The sequence below is a fragment of the Sceloporus occidentalis genome, unplaced genomic scaffold, assembly GCF_023333645.1.
Source record: "Sceloporus occidentalis isolate IW3139 unplaced genomic scaffold, rSceOcc1.0.p SCAF_6, whole genome shotgun sequence".
In the NCBI taxonomy this organism is placed as follows: domain Eukaryota; kingdom Metazoa; phylum Chordata; class Lepidosauria; order Squamata; family Phrynosomatidae; genus Sceloporus; species Sceloporus occidentalis.
Window position 1 is genome coordinate 88,218,003 of NW_028316986.1, and position 26,712 is coordinate 88,244,714.

Sequence of the window (26,712 nt, forward strand, 5' to 3'; positions counted from 1 at the left end):
TGAAAGCTGCTGTTTTCTTGGTTCCAATAGAAGGGTGTAACATTACTGGTGTTAGCAGATGCTATTGTTGGGAGCTGGGCAGGAAAGTATTATGAATGCCCTCAGTATGTTCAACCCTTTCTGCCATACAAAATGGAGTACAATAGCCAAGCCATCTACAAAAATGTAAAGCAGTATGTGCTGACTGCAGAATTTCAAAAACTGCAAGTTCTTTCTTGTACAACTAAAGTTTCCAAAAATTAAAAAATACCTTATCATTGTTTATGCCCCAGATTATTTCCTGTTTTCAAAGACTGACCTCCTATTGCACTCCCCCTAAACCAAAAGCCACACACCATGGTTTAAATGAGAGCAACTCTTTCTTCATGTCATTGCTAGCTGAACTCTAACTGAACCAAAAGTCACGGAAGTGGGAACTGAATGCAGTCATGCAAGCCTTTGTATTTTTAGCCAATAATGTTGTTTAGATGAATATTTTTCTCTCTCCACATTTTATTAGCCTGCTCTTCCTTCTCCTCTCCATAATGCACTTTGTAAACCTGTTAGGCTCACTGGCCTGACAGTAGCAGAAATCTCTTTCTTCTTTTGCACCCCAGATCAACAGAATGCAACAAACCAACTGCCCCTTGATTTAATCTACATACAAAGTACAGTCTCAAATATTAAGATGAAAAAGGTTAATTTGACTGTTAGTAGCTTCATTGATTTCACTACACTCTCAGGAGATCTGGAGTATCCCAAAATGAGCAGACAGAATGAGTACTTAGGAGCAGAACAGGGGATGAAAGAGAATCCAGTCTCATTTAACCTAATTGCCAGAACTCATCTTCTGATTTTTGGTGTCCATAAGAAATACAGAGCATGGGTGTGTATGTGCATCCCCTATCAAGCCCTTTGACCTATTGTTTTCAGCCCACCACATGTCCAAGGTTTACGTGCTATATTCACAATACTATCTTTTCCTCTGTTTCATAAATCATCACAGCCTCTGCAGCCCATGCTGGCCACCAGCAATTTGATATCAAAATGCAGTTGGATGAGAATATCGGGGCACTTACACCAGTATAGACAGAGGAATGTTCCACACACAAAAAACTGTCAGTGTAAAGGCCTAATACATTTTGGCACACTAGGACGCAGATATAGTAATGCAAAGCAGGAACACAAAATATTTAACATATCGTCTACAAATGGAAGTTATTCTAAAACTTAAAGGTTTTTTTTAAAATTGTGGGACAAGTTCTAAACCATTTACTCACTCTATCAATAGCTCACTGTGTATGCACTGTCTTTAAATATACAGTACTATAAAGCACACACTAGTCTCAATAACTTGACAAATTGGCTGCCATCCTATTGAGCAGTTGTGAGATTCTAGTCTCATTAACTGCTGAGGATTCATGTTTACAAATCAGACATGGCACCTAAGCCCTACCTTTTCAGCACGCTAGGCAAAAGGTTTCCAAAGTGCTGCAGATCGGGGCACTCGGAAATCACAACTCTAAAAACAAACAAATAAAAAACCTAGTTTTTGAAAAAAATCCTGAAGACTAATATTAAAGCATATTTTGAGAACATATTGAAATATATAAAGCCAAAAGTTGTATGGGACACACATAAAGCCATGATAAGAGGTTTATTTATGAAGTGTGGGACAGAGTGGAAAGAATCAATCAGTGTAAAAATGGAAAATTAAAAGGCCACCACACGCGCGGGTAGACAAAAGTCAGTGCTAAAAAATGGCAGATTTCAAGCAGCCGAATGCTGGATGGGTGACACCCCCTGCAACCCCTCTACCATAGTCCCTCCCTCCAGTGAGATGCTATTCTGATCCGAAGGTCGTTTCCACTTGTTGAGCACGCTTGTGATTCGGTTCTTCTCAAAAGAAACTCTTGAAAAGTAGTGTCAAATAAGAGTGGTTTTTCTGAGTTTACCCCGCTTTTAAGGAACTCTATCAAGATCAGAATCGGATCAAAACCAACTTCAAATGGGAACGACAGACATTTAACCCAATCTGCAATTCGAAGTAAATCATAGTCGGAATGAGCCCCAGGAGTTGCATTAAGAGATAAGTAAGGAACAATACTATGCTTTTGCTCTTTCCACTTCATGGTATGGGGAGGGGCTGCAGATTACAGAGTATCAGTGGACCATCCCTGCCTGTAAGCAATGTGTCAAGAAAGACAGATTAAAATTCTCATACAACAGGAATTGTTGTCATTGTATGATGTGTTTTTTAACAAAATAACCACCCGGGTGTCAAAATAAGCACTGCTAAAAAGCAGTATAATGTGAAATGTGTATCAGTAATTCTTTGTGCATTTTCTTTAATGAAGAATGAAATGCTCTTCTCTGCAAGACTTTATTCATATTTGCTGCAAATGAAGCCCAGTGTTACTTTCTGCTGCAAATGAAGCCCAAGGTTACGAATATGATGATGATGATGATGATGATGATGATGATGATGATGATGATGATGATTGCACAGCTCTCTTGGTTTGATCCCTACCTCTCAATTTATTTAACATTTTAAGCTTAACATTTTATCCTTTTAAGAAAAGGTGAAATTCTGTCAGTGCACACACCCCTCAAAAATCTAAGCAAAAGATCCAACAGGTGGTAATGTGCACATGATTAGCAACCCTTTCACACTAACAGGACAATGATCCCACTTTAACTGCCACAATTGCATCCTATGGAATCTTGGGGTTTATATTTGGTGAGTTACGAGAGCGTTCTGGATGAGAATACTGAATACACTTCCCTAAACTGCAAATCCCAGGGTTCCACAGGATGGAACCATGGTAATTTAAGTAGAATCATGGTGCTACCATTGATTTGAATGAAAACATCAAAGGTCTAAAAAATATGCAGAGCTTCAACACAAGCAGGGCTGATGTTCAACCTTAAAGAATGTTAGGCAACTGCCATAGGAAAGTACATTACAAACCATCTTTTATATAAAAGACTATGAAGAATTAAAGAGAGTTTTTTGCTGAAGCAAAAAACTGGTGAAACTGCCTATATCTGGATGATATGGGAGACATTTTTGGTTAAAAAAAATACTGCCTACCCTGGCTCTGAGCCTTACCACCGTTACCAAGCATCGGCTTTATACCCTAGATGTCCAAAGCTTTCTGTGTAAACAGGACTTCAGGTTCGAGACATTTCCAGACTTTTTGTTTGTTACTCAGAATTGAAGATGGGACTCCGTGTAACTGCGCAGTGGTTTTCAAAATGGGTGATTTCTATTATTCATCTGTGCTATGAACTGTCAGGGAAGCCTGCTCTAGTATGGGTTCGAGCTCACTCTTAACAGGATGGAACCTGTTAGTGGCATCCTCTGCTTTTCTCAGTGGTGTGCCTTTGGAGGGGTCTGTAAAACTGCTGTCTGGTCCCAGCCACCTACTTTTATTACATACTATCAGCTGGATACCGGAACCAGACGGGATGCAGCCTTTGGGAGGGCAGTGTTGCTTTCTGGCCTACGCTAAGGTTTGTTGCATGCATGTTTTATGTTTTTAAAAAAGGAGAAACAGTACTCCTAATTTAGGTTCATCGTCATCTTTATTATAGGAAAATAAACATACAATTTACATTCGCTTTCATCACACTCTCTCCTCCATTGACCTAAGCTTGTCAGTCTATCCCATCTGTGTGATTCAGAGACCATGAAGGAGGACAGCTTACCTGTAACTGTAGTTCTTCAAGTGGTCATCTGTGAATTCATACAAATCCTGCCCATCCTCCCCTCAGTTGTGTCCTGCTCACATTATTCCTTATGCGGCATCCTTATGAAACTGAGAAAGAGTGGGAACACTAGGGGCTTATATAGGGATAGGCGGAGCTATTGCCAAAAAGTCTTCCCTAGCGATTCCAGAAGGTTCCTGTGCAGGCACAGAATAACCCATTTCTGTGATTCACAGAGACCACAAAGAAAGACATTACTTACCATCTGTGAAATTTAGTCCACCAGCCTCCATTTACTACTACCTGTTTTCTGCAACAGAGACCAGAATGACATTTGGATTTTGAGAAACTCTGTTCTATTTAATATTTTGTATGGTTATTTGGTTTTCACTGTTAGCTACATTGTGTCACTGTAAATATAATTCAGTATCATGCTTAAGTGGTGATTTCATTTATTTGGGATATATAGTATTTAGTTAACATACCATATCTCAGTACTTTGTTAGTTTCTTCCTTCAATCTTTGGCAATGGGAAATAACACCTCTCCCACTGCCTAATTTCCACACACCCTGCAATCAGAAGAGTTCTGCAGATGGCATTTGCCAGTGCCTGTATCTTCATCACCTTGTAAACCCTTCTGTTGGGGCACTGCCAAGCTGAAAAGATAGTATTTGGGCAACATCAGACCTAATTACAGTGATAGGGCTCCTTTATGTTAGCTAGGCTTGGCAATGCAGGCGCTCAAGCCATTGTTTTTATAATATTCTGCCAGCCTCAGCAACTCTGAAAATTATGTATTAAATCAAGCTCTGTAGTATCAGTGTGAAATTTAGCATGAAAAATCAACCAAAGAAGTGGGATAGCTTCATGGGAATTTAAGCACTCACAGTATGCAACATTGTAGGGCCTCTTTAGTATTGACATGGCAGAAAAGGCACAATAACCATTTACATGCTTTTTCGTTCCTGCATGGATCTGTAAGCAATTTCACACAGCCCTTACTCTACCTCTGAAAACCTACACATCTTGTGTTTTGTTTTGCTCTTTCCTAAAAGCAGCTGGTTCATTCCTAGACATTACATTCAGTTCTTCAACTATGTTAAAACCTTTAAGCATCAACCATTTGTGATACAAAGAGATCTAAACCTGTGGGGTCCCTCAAGGTTCTGTGTTGTCCCCTATGCTGTTTAACATATACATGAAACCGCTGGGAGAGGTTGTCCGGAGTTTTGGGGTGTGGTGTCATCAATATGCAGATGACACTCAACTCTACTACTCCTTCCCACCTCAATCCAAGGAGGCTGTCCTGGTACTAAGCCAGTGCCTGTCTTCAGTAATGGACTGGATGAGGGCAAACAAGTTGAAACTTAATCCAGACAAGACAGAGGTGCTCCTGGTCAGTCGGAAGGCAGATCAGGGAATTGGGATCCAGCCTGTGTTAGATGGGGTCACACTCCCCCTAAAGACGCAGGTGCGCAGTTTGGGGGTAATCTTGGACTCAGCTTTGAATTGGAGGCCCAGGTCTCTGCTGTGACCAGGAGTGCTTTTGCACATTTAAAACTTGTGTGCCAACTGCGCCCATTCCTTGAGAAGCCAGATCTGGCCACAGTGGTACATGCCTTGGTTACATCCCGTTTGGACTACTGTAACGGGCTCTACATAGGACTACCTTTGAAAAGTGTTCGGAAAATTCAACTGGTTCAAAGAGCTGCTGCCAGGCTGTTATTAGGGGCAGTTTACACAGACCATACAACTCCCCTGTTGAAACAGCTTCATTGGCTGCCAGTTTGTTTCCGGGCACAATTCAAGATACTGATTATAACCTACAAAGCCCTACATGGCTCAGGTCCACACTATTTGGCAGACCGTTTCTCCTGGTATGAACCTGCCCGGACTCTAAGATCCTCTGGAGAAGCCCTTCTCTCCATCCCAACACCTTCACAAACACGGTTGGTGGGGACACAAGAGAGAGCCTTCTCAGTGGCTGCCCCTAGACTCTGGAACTTCCTCCCCAGGGAGATAAGAACGGCTCCCTCCTTGATGGCCTTCCGCCGGCAGGTGAAGACCTACCTGTTCAAACAGGCATTTAAGGAATTACTATAAGGACAGGCTGGGATGTTGGACTAGTTTATTCATTCTTTTTAATGTACGTCATTTATTTATTTATTTTAAAAATGTTTTTAATTGTACTGTTTGTTTTTTAATGCTGTGAAGCAGCTCTGAGTGTGTGTGTGTGTGTGTGTGTGTGTGTGTGTGTGTATAAAATGTTTCAGGCCACAGCTGCAATACTGCTTCCTTGATTCCAATGTGATTGCTGGTGTAATTGAATAATCTCTGCGGTGCTGCTTAATGAATGATCTTGAGTCAGCAACCATGTCTTGCCTTAATGTAACTCACAGGGGGCTTGTATCAATAAGATGGGAAAGCTCTGATCCCCTTGGAAGAAGAGTGGAAACAACCATGAATATCATAAAGAAATACCATGAGTAAGCAGAGACTGAAATTTGGCTACACAATATTACACAATATTGTGACCTCTTGTTTACACCAGATTAAAAGAAACACAATCACAATTGGATGCAATTTATTATTTTAATACAGATAAATCACAACCAAAAACTTAACACCACACAAAAATGGCATCATAACCAATTATTTTCAGTTTCATCAACATTCATTTACTATGTACATCTTTCTCTGCAAAAGTGCAATCCAAAAACTGGTTGGGTTTTTTTTTTCATTTGAAAAAAAAAAGGCTTTTTTCTGACAAACATAGTAGGGCCGGCTTGTAGCCTCACAACACGTTGCCCCTGAATACCTCGTACAATAAAATAAGAAATGAAAATAAACTCACTACATGTCTTCCTATCCAAAGAACACACTGACAGAATCACATGTTGCCTCAAACTTTGTTCTTGTTCTCCACAATTAACTCGCTTTATATGTCAATTAACGACAAAGGCCACAATCTGACACAGGCTTCAGAGTAACTCTCATGTTCCTGATAGAAGGAAAACTTTCTGGACACTGGGTTGTGACAGCTCCCTTGTGTTATGCTTTTCACCTGGCTGATGCTTGCTTCAATCATGCACTTGCAAAGTAAGTGAGCAGAATCTGTAACAGGTAATGCCACTGTATGCTTGGCACACATTCTTTCAAAAAGGAAATGAGACCAGTTGCATTAAGAGATAAGTAAGGAACAATACCATACTTTTGCTCTTTCTATTTTGTGGTATGGGGAGGGGCTGCAGATGACAAGAGTATCAGTGGGCCATCCCTGCCTATAAGCAATGTGTCAAGACAGACAGTTGTGAAAATTCTTATACAAATGGAATTGTTGTCATTGCATGGTGTTTATTCTAACAAAATAACCACCCAGGTTTCAAAACAGTGTTAAAAAGCAGTATAATGTGAAATGTGTATCAGTAATTCTTTGTGCATTTTCTTTAATGAAGAATGAAATGCTCTTCTATGCAAAATTTTATTTATATTTACTGCACATGAAGCTCAAGATTACTTTCTGCTCACAATATTCTTTTTTTGCACACCTATCTTCATTTAATCTCAATTTATTTAACATTTTATCCTTTTAAAAAAAGTTCGAATTCTGTCAGTGCACACACCCCTCAAAAATCTAAGCAAAAGTTCCAACAGGTGGTAATATGCAACCCTTTCACACTAACAGGACAATGATTCCACTTTAACTGCCACAACTGCATCCTATGGAATCGTGGGGTTTATATTTGGTGAGGTACTAGAGCTTTCTGGCAGAGAATACTGAATACACTTCCCTAAACTGCAAACCCCAGGGTTGCACAGGATGGAACCATGGCAACTGAAGTGGAATCATGGTGCTATAATTGATTTGTGTGAAAACATCCCAGGTCTAAAAAAACATGTGGAGCTTCAACACAAGCAGGGCTTATGTTCCACCTTAAAGAATGCTAGGCAAGTGCAATAGGAAAGTGCATTAGAAACCATCTTTTATATAAAATCCTATGAAGAATTAAAGAGCTACCTTTTCAATGGTTGGCTTTCACGCTAGATTATGCAAAGACAAATTTAATTTTAAGCATTTGCATTAAATAAGTATTTACCACTTCCAAGTTTGTAAATATTAACTTTCATCATCATCATTTGAAGTTTAAAATATCAATGTAATCCTGCAATTCTGATTTAAGTTTGAATTATACTAAACTAGGGATCAATAACTTGAGAATCCAATACAGTAATACAGCCAACACCAAAGCATATTAGGTCTTATGAAGAACCTGGAGACTGGCAATGGTGTCTGTACTGAATGAGGAGGAGAAAGGGAGGGATGGTCCAGCTTATCCACCATGCCTTCTGCATAGTGATCCTCCTTTCTAAACTAGCTAGAAGCAATGTAATGCATACAAAATGATAGGACTATTTGCAATTTGGGGAGTTAAGCATGCCTACCAAGCATCCATGGCAATGAGATACTGTAAGAGTTTCTGTGATTAATTCATTTGTTTTCAAGCAAAGATGCAAACTCAGAAGGATATTCAGGCCTTAACAAGTTAAATATATGATTATAGAACCACCAGCATTTTTTTCTGCATATACAAAAACATCAATGCAACATGATTAGAAATTCATGCAAAATGTAAAACTGTATGCTGGATGCCAAGTGGAAGATAAATAACACGTGGAAGTGTTTTCACATAAATAGCCAGATCAGCTGAGAACAAGTTAAGCATTTCATTGCAGTTGACCTGTCTTGAATAATTTGGAGTGTTTTAAAAGTATTTTTGAAAATTAGGGTTGTAACCGGCATTATTTGAATTCAGACACATAGTACCATACCAGCCATGTGACCGTTAATGTACTTGCAGGGATGGCATACTTTAAAATCAAGCAGAAATTCCAGTTTAATTGAAAGTACACTATATATTATTTTTCTCTTTTGCATTCCTTGGACGATGCTTGACTCACACACGCCATAAATACAACAGAGAAATCTCCTTTTAATGAACTTTATTTTGCCAAGCTGCACATTCTTTTATTATCTAGTAAAGTTTGGGCTGATGAGAGAAGTGTGTATGACCATACAGTGGGTTGAAGTGAAAGACTCAGGAACAAGCTAGACCCAGTGGAGCAGTCTGAATAGGTCTTCCCTGGTCCTTTTGTTTCATAAAAACTGGAGATTTGGATTGGGGCTAGCCCCCCTTCTTCAAATTACCCCTCCCTCAGAGATGTTACTAATGCAGCAGACCCAAACAGACATCCTGTTGCTACTTATTTGTTTTCCTCATACAGCTAACACCAGAGGGGGGAATCTGGAAATCCTTCCCTCCACACTGCAGCCCAAGCCAATTATACCCCAAGATAGGTGCTTCTAGAAGAAAATCACATTTTCTATTTTTCCTTACTGTTAATTTATAGAAAACAATTCTACCTATCGCTTTTTAGGAATAATTTATGACTGTGCCACTCTGTAGTCCATGAAACTCAATTCTGTTTTTCAGCATATTCACTTCTGCTAAGTAAATGGAGAGATCTGTGCCGAAAACAAAGCATCTAGTCTGCTAAGATTAAAAACAAATTAACAAGTCTCCATTCTTAAAAAAATATTACACAAAAATGTTCATAATGAAACTCTGGAAATGTTTAAAATACCAAAAAATTAATATTATTTTGTTATTTAATCCCATTGATTTGTTTTTGTATCTTTTGGGAATACAAAAATATTATATGAATCCTGTATCTTTTAAACTCTCAAACTGACGTTATGGAGTTTTAACAAATTATTAAGTACCATTTCAAAGCATGTATTAAACAGTAGGACTCAACTGTTTTATATGTGATCCACACAAATACACACAACCTTAGGGTATGCCTTCACTAGTAGTTTTATTCATGGGATATATGAACCAACTGGATTGTTTCTCTAATGATGACTCCAGTGAAGGGGTATTTTCTTCTTTTTAAAAAACAAGTACTTCATTTAATTTAGTACTTTCAAATCACTATAAAGGAAAAATCTCAAACTTTTCACCTGCATATGAATTTATTCACACATGTACTGCCAAGTGGACCACTTGAAACAACATAATCCATTTAGTCTACACCTGATTTACTGCAACAGTGCAATGAATGACAAGGGCAATAAGCAAAATGAAAAGAACTGAAAGGTCTATGCTGCATGAACAGTGCACCCATGTCATACACGGACACATTTTACAAGGCTTTCAGCTTATGCTGAAAGCCACACAATGGGAGAATGAATGGTGTGCGCGCCACGCGTCATGCATGAGCCCCATTATATCCAATGGGGCTCAAGCATACGTGCTATTTGCCTTACGCAGGGGGGGGCTGAAACGGATCACCCGCATAAGGCAAGAGCGCACTGTACTCTCTTAATAACAGGTATGCTTAGAACTTATAGACCTTTTCAGCATGACAGGAAAGAATTAAAATGCCTGTGAAGAAGCTGATGTAACCAGCTTAGATATGAAACTCGTTTTGGTAGAAGCAACTTCCCTGACTTCTAGAATTACAATGTTAGTGGAAACAGTATGATCTGTCAGTGAGAGTAGTTGTGATTATCAAATATATACTCCAGGAAGACATTATGCAAAGATTAGATAAGTTTTAAAACAGTGCATTTTCTGACATAGCATTACATTCATTTGTCAATGTTTAGGTTTACCTCATCAGACAGAACCTCTAAGTATATTAGCTAGCACTATTTATGCTATGAAGACCTGATCTTGCTCCCTGGAATTATGATAGCAAATTCAACAGGAAACAAAAACAAGTTTGCCATATGAGACAGAAATACACACAGGGACTATCTCATAGATGTGCTGTCTCTACAACCATTCTTGTATGATCACCTGCCTCATCCAGGCAAAGCAAATGCACAGAGAGAATCTGTGCATTAAATGTGAGGTCTGTTGATTAAGCAATGGCGAGAGTATGACAACATGAGATCCTACAGTGTACCTCCTCCTCATTATTTTAGGCTGTGGAGTAGGGCAGAAATAACCATGAAGTACTTCTTGACCTTGAACGCTCCGTAGATATTCCACTCAACTGGACAAATTCCCTTCTATGACATCAAGATATTTATGAAGATTTCTTCTTCTCTCTTCAAATCTACATTAAGACCCAGCCAATAGTTTCCCATAATATCACCATGTCTCGAATTTACATTGCCCTAATTTTTTTTAAAAAGAGAATTTTCCTCCCAGCTTAAATGAATGTTAGGAAGGAGAGACAGTGTGCTGCCTCATCACCAACTTTCACTGAAATCATGGCAAGAGGACACATATCTACATAGGAACACATGTACACAATCACACAAAAGCTGCTGCACTTTCTTTCTGTTAGAAAAAAAATACCCCCCTCCGCTCACAGAACAGATCTTATAAAAGATATGTAAAATAAAAGGAACAATACTCATAAAATAGCTATTACTATGGCAAAGCTTTTGTCAATAAGCCTCCAAAACTTTAAAGGAAGAAAATGGCTTCACAAAATGGTAGTCCAAGTTCCCACAGTGTGGACACTGCTGAACGTTGCTGTATTCTGAGAAATACTGCATCCCAATACGTACATCTATAACAGGTTTCCCACAATGTTTACAGTTCAGTCGAGCCTGTAGGGGTGGGGGGAGGAGAGAAAACAAAATTCTAAAAACATCCCAATTTGCTTCAATTGCTCATCAAACCACATCAATTAGTAATTTACTCATTAACTGACATGGCAAGAGAAATCCATGAATCTTCATGTTGTGCATTTGAAAATTCATGTCTGAGTAACAAGATAATTGGCCCTTCTTATACACAGATTTTTTATACACGGATTCAAGCAAACACAGTTTGAAAATGTTTTTAAAAAGTATAAATTTCAACTATCAAACCTTGATTTTCCATTTTTTATTAGGGACACCATTTTGCTATGTCATTATATTTAATGGGACCTAAGCATACACGGATTTTGTTATACACAGGGGATCTTGGAACCAAACCCCAGCATATAACAAGAGTCCACTGTACTCCCAACAAGTGTGAATAGCATATGTATGTGGAATTAAATGAAAAGGTTGGAAAGGTTTCTCATTCATTCATTTCAAAGACTTGGAATAGCTCCCAAAGGCCAGTCTACACCTTTGATGATCAAGACTCCTGCATTTTCAGACACCCTCCTCTCATGTGCATTGGTGTAGAATTTCAAGTGAACAAGTCTAGAATGGGGATGAGAACTGTTGTCACAATCCTGTTCAGATCCCCTTCCCTGGGTACATTAAATAAACAAGAGACTGAACAAGTGACTACTGCTGTGGTAATTAGTAAATGGGTGAGAATAAACTGACACTTATCCCTGGTCATACATACCTCTGAAAACAATATCATTGCTGATAACAGCTGGTCAGGTAAAATTACAAATTATACTAACCAGTGATATTTATTGTTGATTTAGAGCCCAATGATGAATAGGTCTAAGTAACTTAAGAGCCACACAAGAGCCACTAGCCATTAAATGATGGTCAGTGGTTACAGGTTGCCCATTCTGAAGAAATGATTTACAGAACATTTTAATATTAAATCCCTTCCTTCAAACAAGTACCTAATGTGATTAACAATACCATGATATCTGGTGAACTACTTTCAAAAGGCTCCCACTTTCTCAGATTAAAGGGGTCAAAGACCTGCTGATCCCAACTATGAGCTAATCCAGTTACTTGAGCCCATTTAGGATTAGATATATTTTGACTAACCTTTTTCTATTAGCTAGTGAACAGCCTAAGTGGAAGCACAGCTTCCAACATTAAAGATATATTGTTGTTGATGATGTATGCCTCCAATCACATTTGGCTTATGGTGACCCTAAGGTGAACCTATTACAGGTTTGGCATGTTTCTCTGCATTATGACTATGCTACAGTAGGGTGCAGTTCAGTAATCAGGGCTTTTGTCTCTAGGTAAGGACCAGAAGTATAGGTTGTCTCACAAATAACCCACTAAACTAAGTGTGCCTATCTAGAGTGATGGCACTAGATGGTGCTGGATGTACAACTTCAGGTATTCTTGGATGAGGATATTTATCTATAGCTTTTCCAATATCGTTTCAGGTCTGGTTTTGGTACAAAGATAGCATTACAGTCGGCCCTTCTTATATACGGATTTTTTATACACGGATTCAAGCATACACGGTTTGAAAATGTTCCAAAAAAGTATACATTTACCTTGATTTTCCATTTTTTATTAGGGACACCATTTTGCTGTGTCATTATATTTAATGGGACTTGAGCATACACGGATTTTGTTATACACGGGGGATCTTGGAACCAAACCCCAGCGTATAACAAGGGTCCACTGTAATCAATTTGAGCAAGAAGAAAGAGGGACTGTGAACAATAAAATATTGTTTAATAGTATCTTTCTATTCTGCTGTCTCTTGCATATTCCTTAAGGGAGCAGAGATGTGAAGAGCCAAGAAAAAACCTCCTAGAAAAAGGAAAGGGGAGATCCTGTTTCATTTCACCCTTCATCCTTTCAGTCGTTTTAAAAAGAAAGCCAAATTTTTATTTGCCACCAAAGTTGATCCTTTAATATCTTTCCCAAGCCAATTCAGTAACAATACTAACTTAGATGCATGACAGAGCACATACAAATTTGGCACTCTAATTCTTCTGTTTTCCCACCTAGCATGTATCTTCTCCTTATTCAGGAACAGGGAAATCACTGCCTGAAATAAACATGGAAAACATGGTCTGCCACTTCCTTATAGTTTTACCACACAGCAGAAGTGGCACATTTGAAAACTATACTCACTTTTGTCGCTTAAGGGGACAGAAGGCCTACATCCTTTCATCAAATTCCATCTCCCCAAGAAAATTCAGCTGATGGCTCTTGGGCTTAAAACAGGTGTGAGGAATGTTCAGCGCTCCTGATGTTGCTGGGCTGCAACTCCCATCAGCTCTCACAGCACAGTCAATTAGGAGAAATGCTAGGAGTTACAGTCCAACATTTCTCATAGAAGGTTACATTTTGTCCAACTTTGGCCTAAACTTTTAAGTCATTCTAATGAAAACTGCTAGGGTGCAAATTAGAAGGTAAGGAAAAATATGAGCATGTGTAATGCTAATGTTATGATGTTTTAACTTAAATTTCTGACCAATTTTTTTCCAACAAAAATAACTGATCATTGATCAAGTTAAAAACTGTATCTCTAGGTTTTTCCAAAATGCATACAATGTCAAATCTCTACCATCAAGTCTCTCAAAAGCAATCATGAAATTCAAAATTGTTTTTTCTAGTCAACTTCTGAATCAGTTCTACAAACCATTCTAATTTAAACTCTAGCAAGTTCTGAAGTCTTTTGTAATACTGACCTGACAACATGGAGAAGCAGCTAGAATGTCGTAAGTATACATGGTTCCCAGCTGATGCCAGCTTCCATCCCACCGAGATTTGCACTTTATGCAGATAATTTTGTGAACTCCTTCTAAACAGTCTACACAAACAGCATAGAGATGCATAAGTCTTCCTGCAGAGAGTGAAATTAAAGATTTGTAAGGAAAAATATAGCACTTTTAAATATATTATGTTATGAATAGCAGAATACTGTTACCATCCTAGAAAATCTACATTTTCAATTAGAAAACACGAGAAATGCAGTAAACATTTGGTACGCAAAATATTTACAGCCATGTCTTTATCAAAAGCCAGAAATTTTTAAAGGGGGAAGTCTCATTTTTCAGGTTTACTCTTCGAGGTCAGCCTTTTCCTTAAACTTCAGGCAGCCTGAAATTTTCAGAACCATAGGTCATACCTATTTGTGCCATGGTTCACTCAACTGTTTTACACGCATCCTTCTTGTTGCAGGTTTTGAGAAATGGAAGTAGCACTGCCCTGTTTTCAAGGCAGGTGTTTTTGTTTTTTTAAAAGAAATCTGGGCATACCAAATCCAGAACTATGCTATAGAACTATTTTAACAATTTCTATATATGAGAGAAAGAAAAGGGCAAAAAGAAAAGGCAGCAGCAGAAAGAAAAAGAAAATGTACAGCCATTCCCACTTTTGTTTCTGGATTCACAGATCACAGAATTCGACTACACCCACTGCTGGTGGCCTCATATGGCCATTAAACAGAAGTTTGCCCATCCCTGCTTAGTATAGTGTCCACACCCTAAACCAAGGTTGATTTTAATGTCAGTAGAAACAAGCTAGGTTAATAAAACATGGTTTGATGTTGGCTTGTTTCACTAACTGCAGATAAGAACTAGGTTGTCAGACTCTGGCAGCTCCAGTTGCTCAAGGCTTGCTTTAGACTTGTTCTTGTTATCCCATACTATGGTTTAATATTACTTCCAAACTTTCTTAGTTTAAATGGTCATTGGATACACTTTTCTCCCCTAAAATGTATTATATATTAAATAATGTCATATGAATTGACATGAATGAGATTAGAAATAGATTTTCAAAGATGCAAAGAACAGGAATAGAAATATGATGTCCAAATGATACAATTTTCACCTTTAAAAGCTACTTCTGGATAGCTGATCAATAATACAAACTAAGCAGCTTTCCTAGTGAAACAAAATATGAATTTATCATTATTGACTACTGCAATATCCTAAGGCTTTCATGTTGTTCTGCTTGCAATTACATTCTGATATACTTACAAGCACAACATCAGTTTTATAATAATGATACGTTCATAAACACTATTCTATTTAAACTAAGTGTAATTTATCTCTCAGACAGCAGATGCTCCCCAGACATACATTCAACCTGTGAAACCTTTTCCGGCTGTTGAATTCTCTTTTCCCTTATTTCATCTGAAGTTTACTTCCCCTTAATACTCAGACTATGTATACATATGGCCTTTTGAGACAATCTTATGTTACGATCAACAGAGAATATCTATTGATATTGGCTAAGTTTTGTCAGCAAATTTGCTTTTTATTTATATAATTTCTGTCCCCAAAAATTCCCAAACTAGGGGTCATTCGATTATAGCGCTATTTTAACTGCCATGGCAACTTCTAATTGAACCCTTGGATTGTAATTTAGGGAGGGATATTTATAATTCTCAGCCAGAAAGCTCTAATGCCTCTCCAAACTAAAACTCCAGCATTCCATAGGAAGTTGCCAAAAGGGTTAAATATTATGCTATAATTGTGTATTATGAACACGCCCCACCTCTTACTTTATACAGTTTTAGGATGTTTCTGGAGTCACAGAATAATTCCTAGCAAACAAGACTATGAAACTGTACCACAACACAGAATACAACCCTTTTCCTTCATATTCATACAAATCCTCTTTTGTAGCATCTTTGATTCCCATCTGAGAGAAAGGCAAGATATAAATTGAATAAATAAAAATTTAAAAAATAAATATTTGCTCAATAATCTCCAAAGGAAAGCCTCAAAAGCCAGTCAGTTTCAACATTTTTGATATAATTCAAGCTGAGGTGGGGCGGGGATAGTTATTGCACAGCTTTTGCTGGCAGACTAAATGCCTTTGACCCCTGCTCAACTGCTGCTCAGTGGCAGCAATTCAGACTACTTAACTCTGAAATCCTTACTGCACAACACAAAAAAGGCTGAGATGGAATAGCAGAGAAGTGGTTTTCTCTTTCCCTCTCTGGATGCTGCATAGTATAGTGCGCCCGTGTCATATGCGGGCGCACCATACACGGCTTCCAGCATACGCTGGAAGCCGCACCAGAAAGACTTCTCCCGCACCCCGGAAAGAGCAATGGGGCACACGCCCATGGTGCGTGCCCTGCCCTGTGGTGCACCAGGTGCATGCCGCAAGAATGAGCCCCATTATTTCCAATGTGGCTTGAGTTTATGTGGTTTTTCCCTTACGCGGTGGGGTCTGGAACGAATCCCCCATGTAAGGGAAGGGCCAACTGTATTTCAGTTCCCCTTCCCAAAGGAAATGGTTGTAAAAGCATACCTTTTGCAAAACAGATTTTTCCAGGATAACCAAAGACATCCTTTTACAACCGTCCCCCTCAGGGGGAGAACATAAGTGCTTCAATGGTATGTGGAAAGGTAAGGAGAAAGCCACTTTTCTGGTGCTCCATCTCTGCTTTCTTTTGTCATGTAATAAGGCTCTTAGTATCCAGCTGGTTATTATCAGAACTGTAATTGGAATTTTTTTCATCCTCCCTCTCCACCCCTTATTCCTTGTGTGTCACATCTGAAATTTAGTGCATAAGAGCAAGGACTGTCATGCTACTCAGCTTTCTAAGCTGATCTGGGAAACATTTTGCCTAACAATGCTCTTAATTAATTCATATAACATTTCAAGTAAAAAGCAACTTTTCTTTCATTGTTTTTCATCCACTGAGAGCTCAGGAATGTATTTAACAATTCCAAAGAAACTCATGCTTTTAAGTGCTTCAGCAGACAATTAAGATAACAGAAGGAGCAAAAGAAAGTTGCTTCCACCCCCCACCCCCCATGGAAAACTTCCAGATGTGTTTGTAAAGCGAAAACAAATCTGGAACCTGGAGGGGGCAGGAACAGCTGGCAGACGATCAAGCAAACCATATATCCAATTGCACACATATCTTCTCCGTATCTTCTAAATCTACCTCCTGTGCCAAACTGTTTTCCCTCAGAAGCAGCACTCTGGGTTTTGTTACATAAGTATTTGCATGAAAGTGTCTCTGCCATAAAATTAGCCCAGTAACTGGAGCTTTAAAATGCAAATGATAATTTAAGAAAAGAAACTGGACTGATAAGCATCCAGTACCTTGAAGATGGCACGGAACATCATATTCAATTTCATCGTGTCTTGATGGACTAAGAAACAAGGTTCCATCCACCAATGGAAACTGTTCAAAAACTGGCAGTGCTCTGTGGCATAATGCACAGTTGACAACATTTCGGTGACTGGCACTGAGTGCAGCAAGAATGAATTTCCGAAGGTCTTCTCCTTGACCCACTTGGGCATCATCTTCCATCCGAACATGGAAAGTGTTCAATTTATGCCGGGGTATATGAGCAAGGAGTTCAGACAGATCAAGCCTTCTCAAAAACTGTACAGGGGCATCAAAATGTCCTGATCTGTGTGCTTGTAGCCCAGATGTCCCATAATCAAAGTGAGCATTTCTGAACATGCCACTATTGGCCATGTTCTTCCTGTGAGGTTCTAGGTGAATGGCATTCTTCAAAAATTCTCCTAAGTATCGTGAAGAGCGAGGCCCACTGAAATGTGTGGGGGCAAGGACAGAATATCCTGCTGGAGGAGATTGGCCAGGAGAACCACACGGAGAACGAACTGCATAGCTACTGCTGGCACTGCTTTTCTCTTGAGAGTTCTGCCTATCCATTGAATGTCGTCGCTGGATATCATGGTTCAAACCTTTCTGTGGTTTGTTAGTGGGCCTGCACTTTTTAGCATCTTCCGAGGACTCTGATGTTGATCTTCCACTGCTCTTTTCAGATACAGATTTTTTCTTCTTCTCGTCTTGCATTCGTTTTACCTGGTACCAATCTGTGTCTTTCTTCAAGTGCCCCTGCCCACATCGGCAAGAACAAAATCGAAAAGCAAGATCATACCCCTTCTTAGTCCACATATTTTGTCGACATTGTTTCTCATTCCAGCTCCTTGCTCTCCCAATGCAGTTAAACTGAGCCAAAATGCTGCTCTCCCATTCATAAAAACACTGAAGGTGCATCCAAGTGCTGTAGGGACAATGTTCATTGTTGCATACAACTTTCTGATAATCATCTTTTTCTAGGTCGACAGGCCGTCCAAAGCTACATATCAGTGGTGTAGCACAAGGTGCTTCTGTGGAACACAAAACAGAGAAATAGGTCAGTTCTATTATATGTGACTAAATATTTGCAAATTTTATTTTACTAATCAAATGATTTGGACAGGGCATGTGTACATCCTGCTTCTATTCTATGAACTGAGGCATGTGTATATACATATATACATATAGAGTATTTCAGTTCATCAAAGAGTATAATAAGCACAAAAGTATGGCTGACATCCTTTTACAACATCATAAACCAACTTACAATAAATTTGCAACAGGGGAATCCTAAATAGAGAGCCAATGGACTAGAACTTTACTATTTGAGGTTTTGACCTCCAATAAAGGTAAAAGATTTTTTTTAAAACACTGAGACTACAGTGGCATGTTTTACCAAAATACACCCAAAATTTTCCTAATGCAAACTCATGGAGTCTTCTCTTGAGAGATTCAATGTACTCTACCTAACAAAGAGAGGTGTGAGCTCACAAGGGACAGAGACATATTGGATGTCAGAGGGAGTACCTATTTGCATTGCTAGCAGAATTTGAATTTTATCTCCGGGACTCTGGAATGCTGTATTCCCAGTGCCACATGACCAGAAAGAACAGGGACTGCCTACACACTATCTCAACTCAGAACACAAGCAGCATCTTGACAAAATGCAGGCCTGTGAATAACAGAGGCATTTTTTTAAAAAAAAAAATATTTCTCCTGTATGATTTTTAATACCGTTGCCTGATGAAGAAGCCAGTGGAACTATGAAACCTTGCATCATATATTTTGTGCAGTTTGGTTGTCCCCATAAAGGTATCACTATTTTGTGGATTTTTGATATTATTGCAGTTTACAGTTGGGCAGTTTAGAATTGCTGGGCTGCACTACAGTTGTATTCCCTGGAGGCAAGTGCTGCCATAGCTGTGCCATTGTGATCTAGTAGAACAAGCCCAGGTGCAAAAATGTCTCTACTTATTGTGGTGTCCCATTGTGTAGTGGGAGCCTCTGCTGCACAGCCCCATTTATGATGTCCCATTGACCCTCATTATAATTCTCTAAGGTAGTTGCTAAAACATAGCTCAGTCACAGTAAAGTTACACATTGTAGCTGGGTGCAGGAGCGCAGCTTTTTTAGTTCCTTAGTCTGTGATGGACAACATAGAGAGTCACGCTCATCACAGGACACAACAGCCTCAAAAATTAAGTTAGTAAAAAATTAAAACAGAAATTATTAAGGGGCAGTACAGACGGGTGGCTAAACGCTGTCCCTGTTTGCCCCGGGTCAGTCCCGCAGCAGCCGCACACTGTGACACCAACTCGCTCCCTAAAAGAAGCTGCTGTAAGCAGCTTCTTTGAAGGGGCATCACATGCAAGCTTGCGTGCCATGATGACACCCCTTCCGGACAGCGCCATTTGGGCGCTGCACCCAAGGGATGTTATCATGAAGCACCCCGTGTATGGACGCATGCCAAGATGACGCCCAGGCGGTGGAAGTAAGGCTCGGAGTGTGTGCACTCTCCGCCCTAGTTCAGCCCTAGCACACAGTCAGGCCGCACAAAGTGCCAGTCTGTACTGCCCCTAAGTCAACTTCCAGGAATGGGGGGGGGGCAGGTTGGAGAGTTTTGAGGAACATTTTGTACAAAGTCTCCAGAAACAGCAAATGAACTTCTTTGAGAACAAGAATTGCAGGCAGAGATGGTGAGGCTCCATAAGACAATCAGAATAGAGGGAAACAAAACTGAATTAGAGGAGATCCTCAGGTCAAAGTAAAAATATCAAATCTTCATAAATGTTTATTAAAACAATATACAGAAGATGAACTGGTTAAAGAAAATATGGTAAAGTGGGTGCAAAATATAGGGCATGTACTAGAATTAGAACAATGGGAATTATCTTTAACTAAATGATTGAAATATACGTTGTGTCAAAAAAATAAGAGAAAACTATTATAAGATATTTTACAGGTGGTACATGACTCTGGAAAAACTATGTAAGATCTACAGAAACATGGACAACCGGTGTTTGAAATGACCAATGAAAAAAAGGAACATTGTACCACACCTGGTGGACATCTGTAAAGGCTAAAAGATTCTGGATAAAAATATGCAGACTACTACAAATTAAACTGGAATTCAGACTTGAATTTATTTTTGTTAAATATGTTACATGAACATTTGGGGGAAAATATGGATGTAGATTGTTTTATATGATTATATCCGTCAGGATGGTATATGCTACGTGGTGGAAAAATAGAAGAGCTCCAAATATAGAAGAGTGGCTCTTGAAGCTTTACGATGTTTTGGAGATGGATAAAATGACTAGGAAATTGAAAGAGAAAAAATCAGATAAATATTTTTATGACTCAAACAAAGTGTTAACATCAAGAATGGAGACTTTTAGCAATTAAATTAATCAAGACGGAATAAAATGGATTAGAGTGAAACCTGGAAAATTTGAAAGTATTACTTGAAAAAAACCAAAATGAAGTAAACAGAAAGATCCTACACCAAACTGATAACGGAAGATTGCTGAGGATAACAATAGACACATTTGTAAAGGGAAAAAAAAATCCTAATTGGATACAAGGGCTTTATTGTATAGAAAAAGAGTTAGAAGAAATAAAAAATTACAAGAAGATGATGAGACAATCATGAAAATAGTTCTGTGAATGACAAAATATGTTATTTAAGAGTCTAATGGAAATGAAATGCTGAAGTAACAGGAAGTTACCATGTAAGAATGAATGATGTGTTTTGTTAGGAAATCATAAGTAGTCTGTGTTAAATAGTTATGTAATACTTGAAGACTTTTTGTTTGTTTGTTTTGTCAAGATTGATTTTTCTTATTTCGTCCAGTTCACTGTTTTTAATGGATCAATTTTATGTATGTATGAAAATTAATAAATATATTAAAAATAAGAGGGGAAAAACAATAGTGTTCAACACTGTATATTCCAAAGGACAAATCCTTATAATGTGCCACCATTAATTCAAGAAGACAGCTGAGAAAAGTTACTTTTTTGGACTACAACTGACAGAAGCGCTCAGCTGAAATGGTCAGTGACCATGCTGACTGAGGGATTCTGGGAGTCATTACAGTCCAAAAAGTAACTACTGGTATTCCTGGCTCTGCTTAGAGGAAGCCATCCATGTTCTAAATGTTTTTATTATGAAGCCCCAAATTAAGTAGGGCATAATCAAGTTCTTATTAACATGGTCTACCAAATGAATGGCACAGAAGTTTTTAATTAAGTCAAGTCATACGGATCAAATCTAACTAAACAACATTAATTTGTGTGTGCAAATGCAGCCAAGGAAAGCCAAGCCAATGTGTGAAGATCCTTCCAAGCTCTGTGATGTAAAAAAACGCTTTCCATTCCTACATCTGAAATTTCCCATTGTCTTTAATACACATGAAGACCTTTATTTAGCTAACCTCTTTGGCTTAAAAAGACCTACTGTGATTAACACAGATTTACAGCATTAAAGCATCAGCAAGCTAACTTTCAGAAACTGTACCTCCCAAAATGAAGAAAGTGGTACCTTTACACAGCCTAATAGATAGAAGGAAATAAAAATGAATTGAATATCTAGAATAAGAACACAATGTGACCTAACTCAAGTTGAATCAATTCTCTCAATCTCATATCAGAAAAAAATAAAACCTACAAGTGCCCAAGAAAAATACCGTATATACACGACTATAAGTTGACCTCATGTATAAGTCGGGGGCAAGTTTTGGGGCCAAAATAATGGATTTTGCTATGACTCATGGATAAGTCGAGGGTAAAATTTAGGGGCACATAACAAAGGATCTAAAGGATGAAGAAAAGCAAAATAATGTCAACGAACTTATAAAATTCCAGCAGACATAACTCTATGCGCTTGTTCTTCAGACTGGGTGGATGAGAGAGTAGAGGGTGCTTCACATATTATAATTTTGCTTTTCATCAGGAGATGGTTCCTTTTGTGGATAAGTCGACTCAGGTTTTTGGGGTCAATTTTTGACCTAAATTTCTAGACTTATACATGAGTATATACAGTAAGTGTTCAGAGATCTCCTTTTACAGTTCCCCAAACTAATAATCTGTTGGGAGAGCTGTAACCTATTAAAAATATTAGATTTACAGCTGGTTTAAATGTACAGATAGATAAAAACAAAGGTTCTGAAGCAAAACATAACTTTATTTTTTTAGCATGCATGGGTCACAGCAAACATAAGTGCAGAACAAGCATTCTGTCCTGTAAAAGGAGGGATGCCTATTTCAAAATACTGCTTGCAATATATGTAACTATTTTTAAAAGACAGAGCATTTACAATAATCAACAACATCCTTTTAATTATTTTAACTGGTCTCAACTAATCTAAATAAATAAATGTTGCAGCCCTACTGACAACATAACTCAGATCAGATGCTTAAATAATTAAATAAATACATCATATATTCAAGGAATTCTTAGAAACAAACTCACTGAGTTCAACAGGACTTTCTCGCAGCACCTATCAGAGGCTTCCATGTGAGCGAAGCCATTAATCTACTCCACATGTTAATCCAAACTTTAAAGGTGCAGTCCAAAGTGCTTGTATAGTTCTTTAAACTATGCACTAAAAAAGTGACAGCGAACTTTTCAGGGGCCAAGTACCCAAACTAAAAGGCCTAACATCAGGTGCCAGGGGTGCGACCTCTGCCCACCGGGCCTTCAGCTGCCTCTCCAGAGACAGCTGAAGGCCCAGGGGGGCGAAGAGGGAAGAAGAGGTACAGGTGTGCACCTATTCCTCCTCCTCCTCCCCGTGCGCTGTCCCCAGCCTTCATCTGCCTCCAGAGAGGCACCTGAAGGCCTGGGATGGTCGAGAAGGAGGAGGAAAAGGCGTGTGCCTCTTCCTTCTCCTCCCCACACTCCGCATGCCAGGTAAAATAGCATCCACCCACACAAGCACTATATTGTTAGTGTGATTTGCGCAAGTTGCATTGCACCATACCAAAGCTGTGCACCTGGATGGCCACCTGAGAAGCGACAAAGAGCTCTGTGCAGGCTGGAGAATTTCCTCTCTCCCTCCATAAACAGACACATGAGACACCAGACAGATACCTCTCTAGGAGGCTCTTTAATCTTCGTTGCTCTGTATACAAGTGTGCCCTGAACACTGCAGTGACACGCAATACACCATACACCATCAGCAACAACAACACACTATCAACATCCCACAAACTCTCCACACTGTACACTGAGGCTGCTCCCTTATATACTTGTGCATCTCCTGTGCACTTTAGCTCAGCCTCTTCCTGTGTACCCTCTAGACAGTTCCCCCATGACTTTGCAGTTTCTGCCTATGATGATTTCACCTCCACAGCCCAAATGCTTACTCATCATGGCAGCTTGGTGACTCCAGGTAACTTTGTCACCTTTCACCCACATCTGAGCATTTTCAGGATCCCAGTCTCCAACATATATGTGGTGGTGGTGGTGGTGGTGGTGGGGGGGGGGGGGGTCTGACCTAAAGTATCCATGGCGAATCCAGTGCAAAAATGTGTAATAGTAATTTCTGGCCTACATACCCTAAAGACACCAGATTCTGTTTGGTTTTGGTAGCTAAGCCCTGCTGAGTACTTGGATGAGAGACTGTCAATTAATACAGGTTGTTACCTTTAAAGCCCTACATGGCTCAGGCCCAAGTTACTTAAGGGAAAGCCTCTCCCTACACAATCCGCCCCGCACACTCAGAACTTTAGGGAAGAATTTGTTGGAACACAAAAAAACCAAAAAGCATTTACAGCCGCAGTCCCAAAATTATGGAACAGCTTACCAGAAGAGAGCCGCCTAATTACATCATTAGACACCTTTAAGAAGGCATTAAAGACGGATCTCTTCCGACGAGCGTACCCATCCGACCTGGTCTGATAATATGGAAAAACAGATGCTCCAGATGCGCTGCTTCCCATACTGCAACACCCTGGCTGACTGGCACTGTTGATATTGATATTGTATTTATTATGTAAGGTTATTATATAACGCTGTTTTAAATTTGCTGTTTTAAACTGACGTGTATTTTGTATTTATGGCATTGATGTGATCCTGTCTCGATCCGCAGGGAGTGGCGGGAAATAGAAAAATAAAAATTATTATTATTATTAAATACCAGCTACTGTAGGCTATATTTCAGAGGAAGGAACTTACAAAACCACCTCTGATTATTCCTTGCCTAAGAAAACCCTATGAAAATGTGTGGGGTTTCTGTAAGTTGACAGGCAATACATACATACACAATTTCTAAACATCATCCTAATCTAAGTATCACAAACCATAAACAAAAATCTAGCTACTACTGAATAAGCATTTTGTCATGTCTTGTTGTTATGTGCCTTTAAGACAACTCTGACTTATGGCAACCCTATCATAGGGTTTTCTTGGCAAAGTTTAGTCAGAGGGGTTTGCCACTGCCTTCATCTGAGGCTGAAAGAGTGCTACCTGCCCAAGATCACTCAATGGGTTTCCATAGTCAAACAGGAATTTTAACCCAGGTCTCCCAGAGTTCTACTCCAGCACTCAAACCACTACATCATGCTGGCTCTCTCATCAATATGAGTTACCTCTGTGCTTCCTGTTTGCATTCTTGTGTTTGGTATTCATAAGTACATGAGTGCTTTGGGGAGGGGGATTGGGATAACTTGCTTTTAAATTTTACAAATTGCTGTCATATGCTTTTAGTGATGTTAAAGCTTCATTGTTATCACTCAGTCAAACAGTTTCAAGTTCTATATCCCCAAATCATACAAGCGGGCAACAGCAAGTACCTGATAAGATCATACTTATCTTTTACCTCCAGCCACTACTTCTAGGTAATTATCTACTAGAGGTAACTACTAGGGCCGAATCTTCATTTTTCCATATTTATCAGAATCAAAAGATGCCTTCCCTTTGGAGAAAATTTCATACCCAAAGGATAGCCAAAGTGTTCCTATGACCCTGTCCTGATGGTAACCTGAAGAGAAATAAAAGCAGATCCAGACACCAAACTGTCTTCCTGCTATTAACAAATTCCAAAATCAGATTGGCCACATGCAAAGTGACATCATCATACTCAATAAATGGATTAGTAAAGATGAAATAAAAAAGAGGGAAAGGGGAGGCAGCAAACAGTAGCACAAGTATACAGATGGGGGAGGGACTCAAGAGGTTTTAATGGGTTTGACTCTTCAAATCAGCACTCAGCTGAAAAGCTAACAGTTTCAGCGTATCTCTATTCTAGCTCCTACAGAAGCTGTCACATATGTGATCAAAACCATGTACAATGAAATTCAAGCCTGGCTCGACAACATGACAAGCCAAGAAACAGCAGAAAGAATCTTACTTTGCTGTGCAGATAGATACAACGTGCACATTGCGCAGTTGCTTCAATTTACAACTGGAAATAACCAAACGAATCACAGAGCTTTTTTCAGCTTGTCCAGACACAGAAATCTGGCAAGTTTCCTGCAGAGTAATAAGATTTTTTGTGGTTCTATAGCCTAGTGCATTGTGCATCTGTGCCCAGATCATCTACACAACCTCTTAAAATAGCCATTAACTAATTTAGGGTAGTTAAAAATGCAAATCTAAATAGGTAAGACATATTTTATATTGTGCAACAACAGAGCTCTTAATGACTATAAAATACCTAAGAATGTTTGACAACTTTATTATTAGGCTGATCCACTTAAAATGGCATGGCTCCAATAGATCACATTGAGTCTAAATGGGTTGCTGTTTGCAATTTAGTCTGCGTGTTTGTGTCCCTTTAAATTGCCTGATAGTTTATGGAAACCCCATGAGCAACCCCCAATCCAAGCCAGAGCACATGGGAACATTTAAAAAATAATTAGCTAGTCATAGTTCCAAGGCATGTATGCAGAAATGCACATGCACCAAGACAATCAGTTACTTTTATTACTGCAGTTTTAAAAAATATAAGCATTTACTCTCGTGTTTCTCAAACACAGTGGCAAGGTTAAATGTATTTATTTAAATATTTCTGTTGTTGTTGTTGTCTCCCAAGTTCCTGAGTGGCTATTTTGCCACATTTAAGGGCCTTTCAGAAAGCCTGATCACTTTTTTTTAGCCCCACCAACATGGTGACATAGGCTTAATTTGGATGTCAATACTGAACACAAGGCTCATACAGACTGGTCATTTGTGCCAATCTGTAAAACACTGTTTAATGTTTATTCCTGACAATTCTTGATGTTTCTCAATCCAAATATTTATTTTTTCTTTTTTAAAAGAAAGCT

At 39.0% G+C, this 26,712-nt stretch overlaps 1 protein-coding gene across 1 annotated transcript in view; it reads right to left on the minus strand.

The window, feature by feature from the left end:
• Positions 1-6,269: 6,269 nt before the first annotated feature.
• LOC149311059 (headcase protein homolog) overlaps positions 6,270-26,712 on the minus strand; it is a 34,104-nt gene continuing 13,661 nt past the window's right edge. Inside the window, exons 2-4 of the mRNA XM_089530272.1 lie at positions 17,439-18,479; positions 14,057-14,211; positions 6,270-11,318 (exon numbers count right to left, since the gene is read on the minus strand). Of these exons, the coding sequence (XP_089386398.1) occupies positions 11,154-11,318; positions 14,057-14,211; positions 17,439-18,479 (1,361 nt within the window). The 3' untranslated portion in view covers positions 6,270-11,153. The remainder of the gene's footprint in view (positions 11,319-14,056; positions 14,212-17,438; positions 18,480-26,712) is intronic.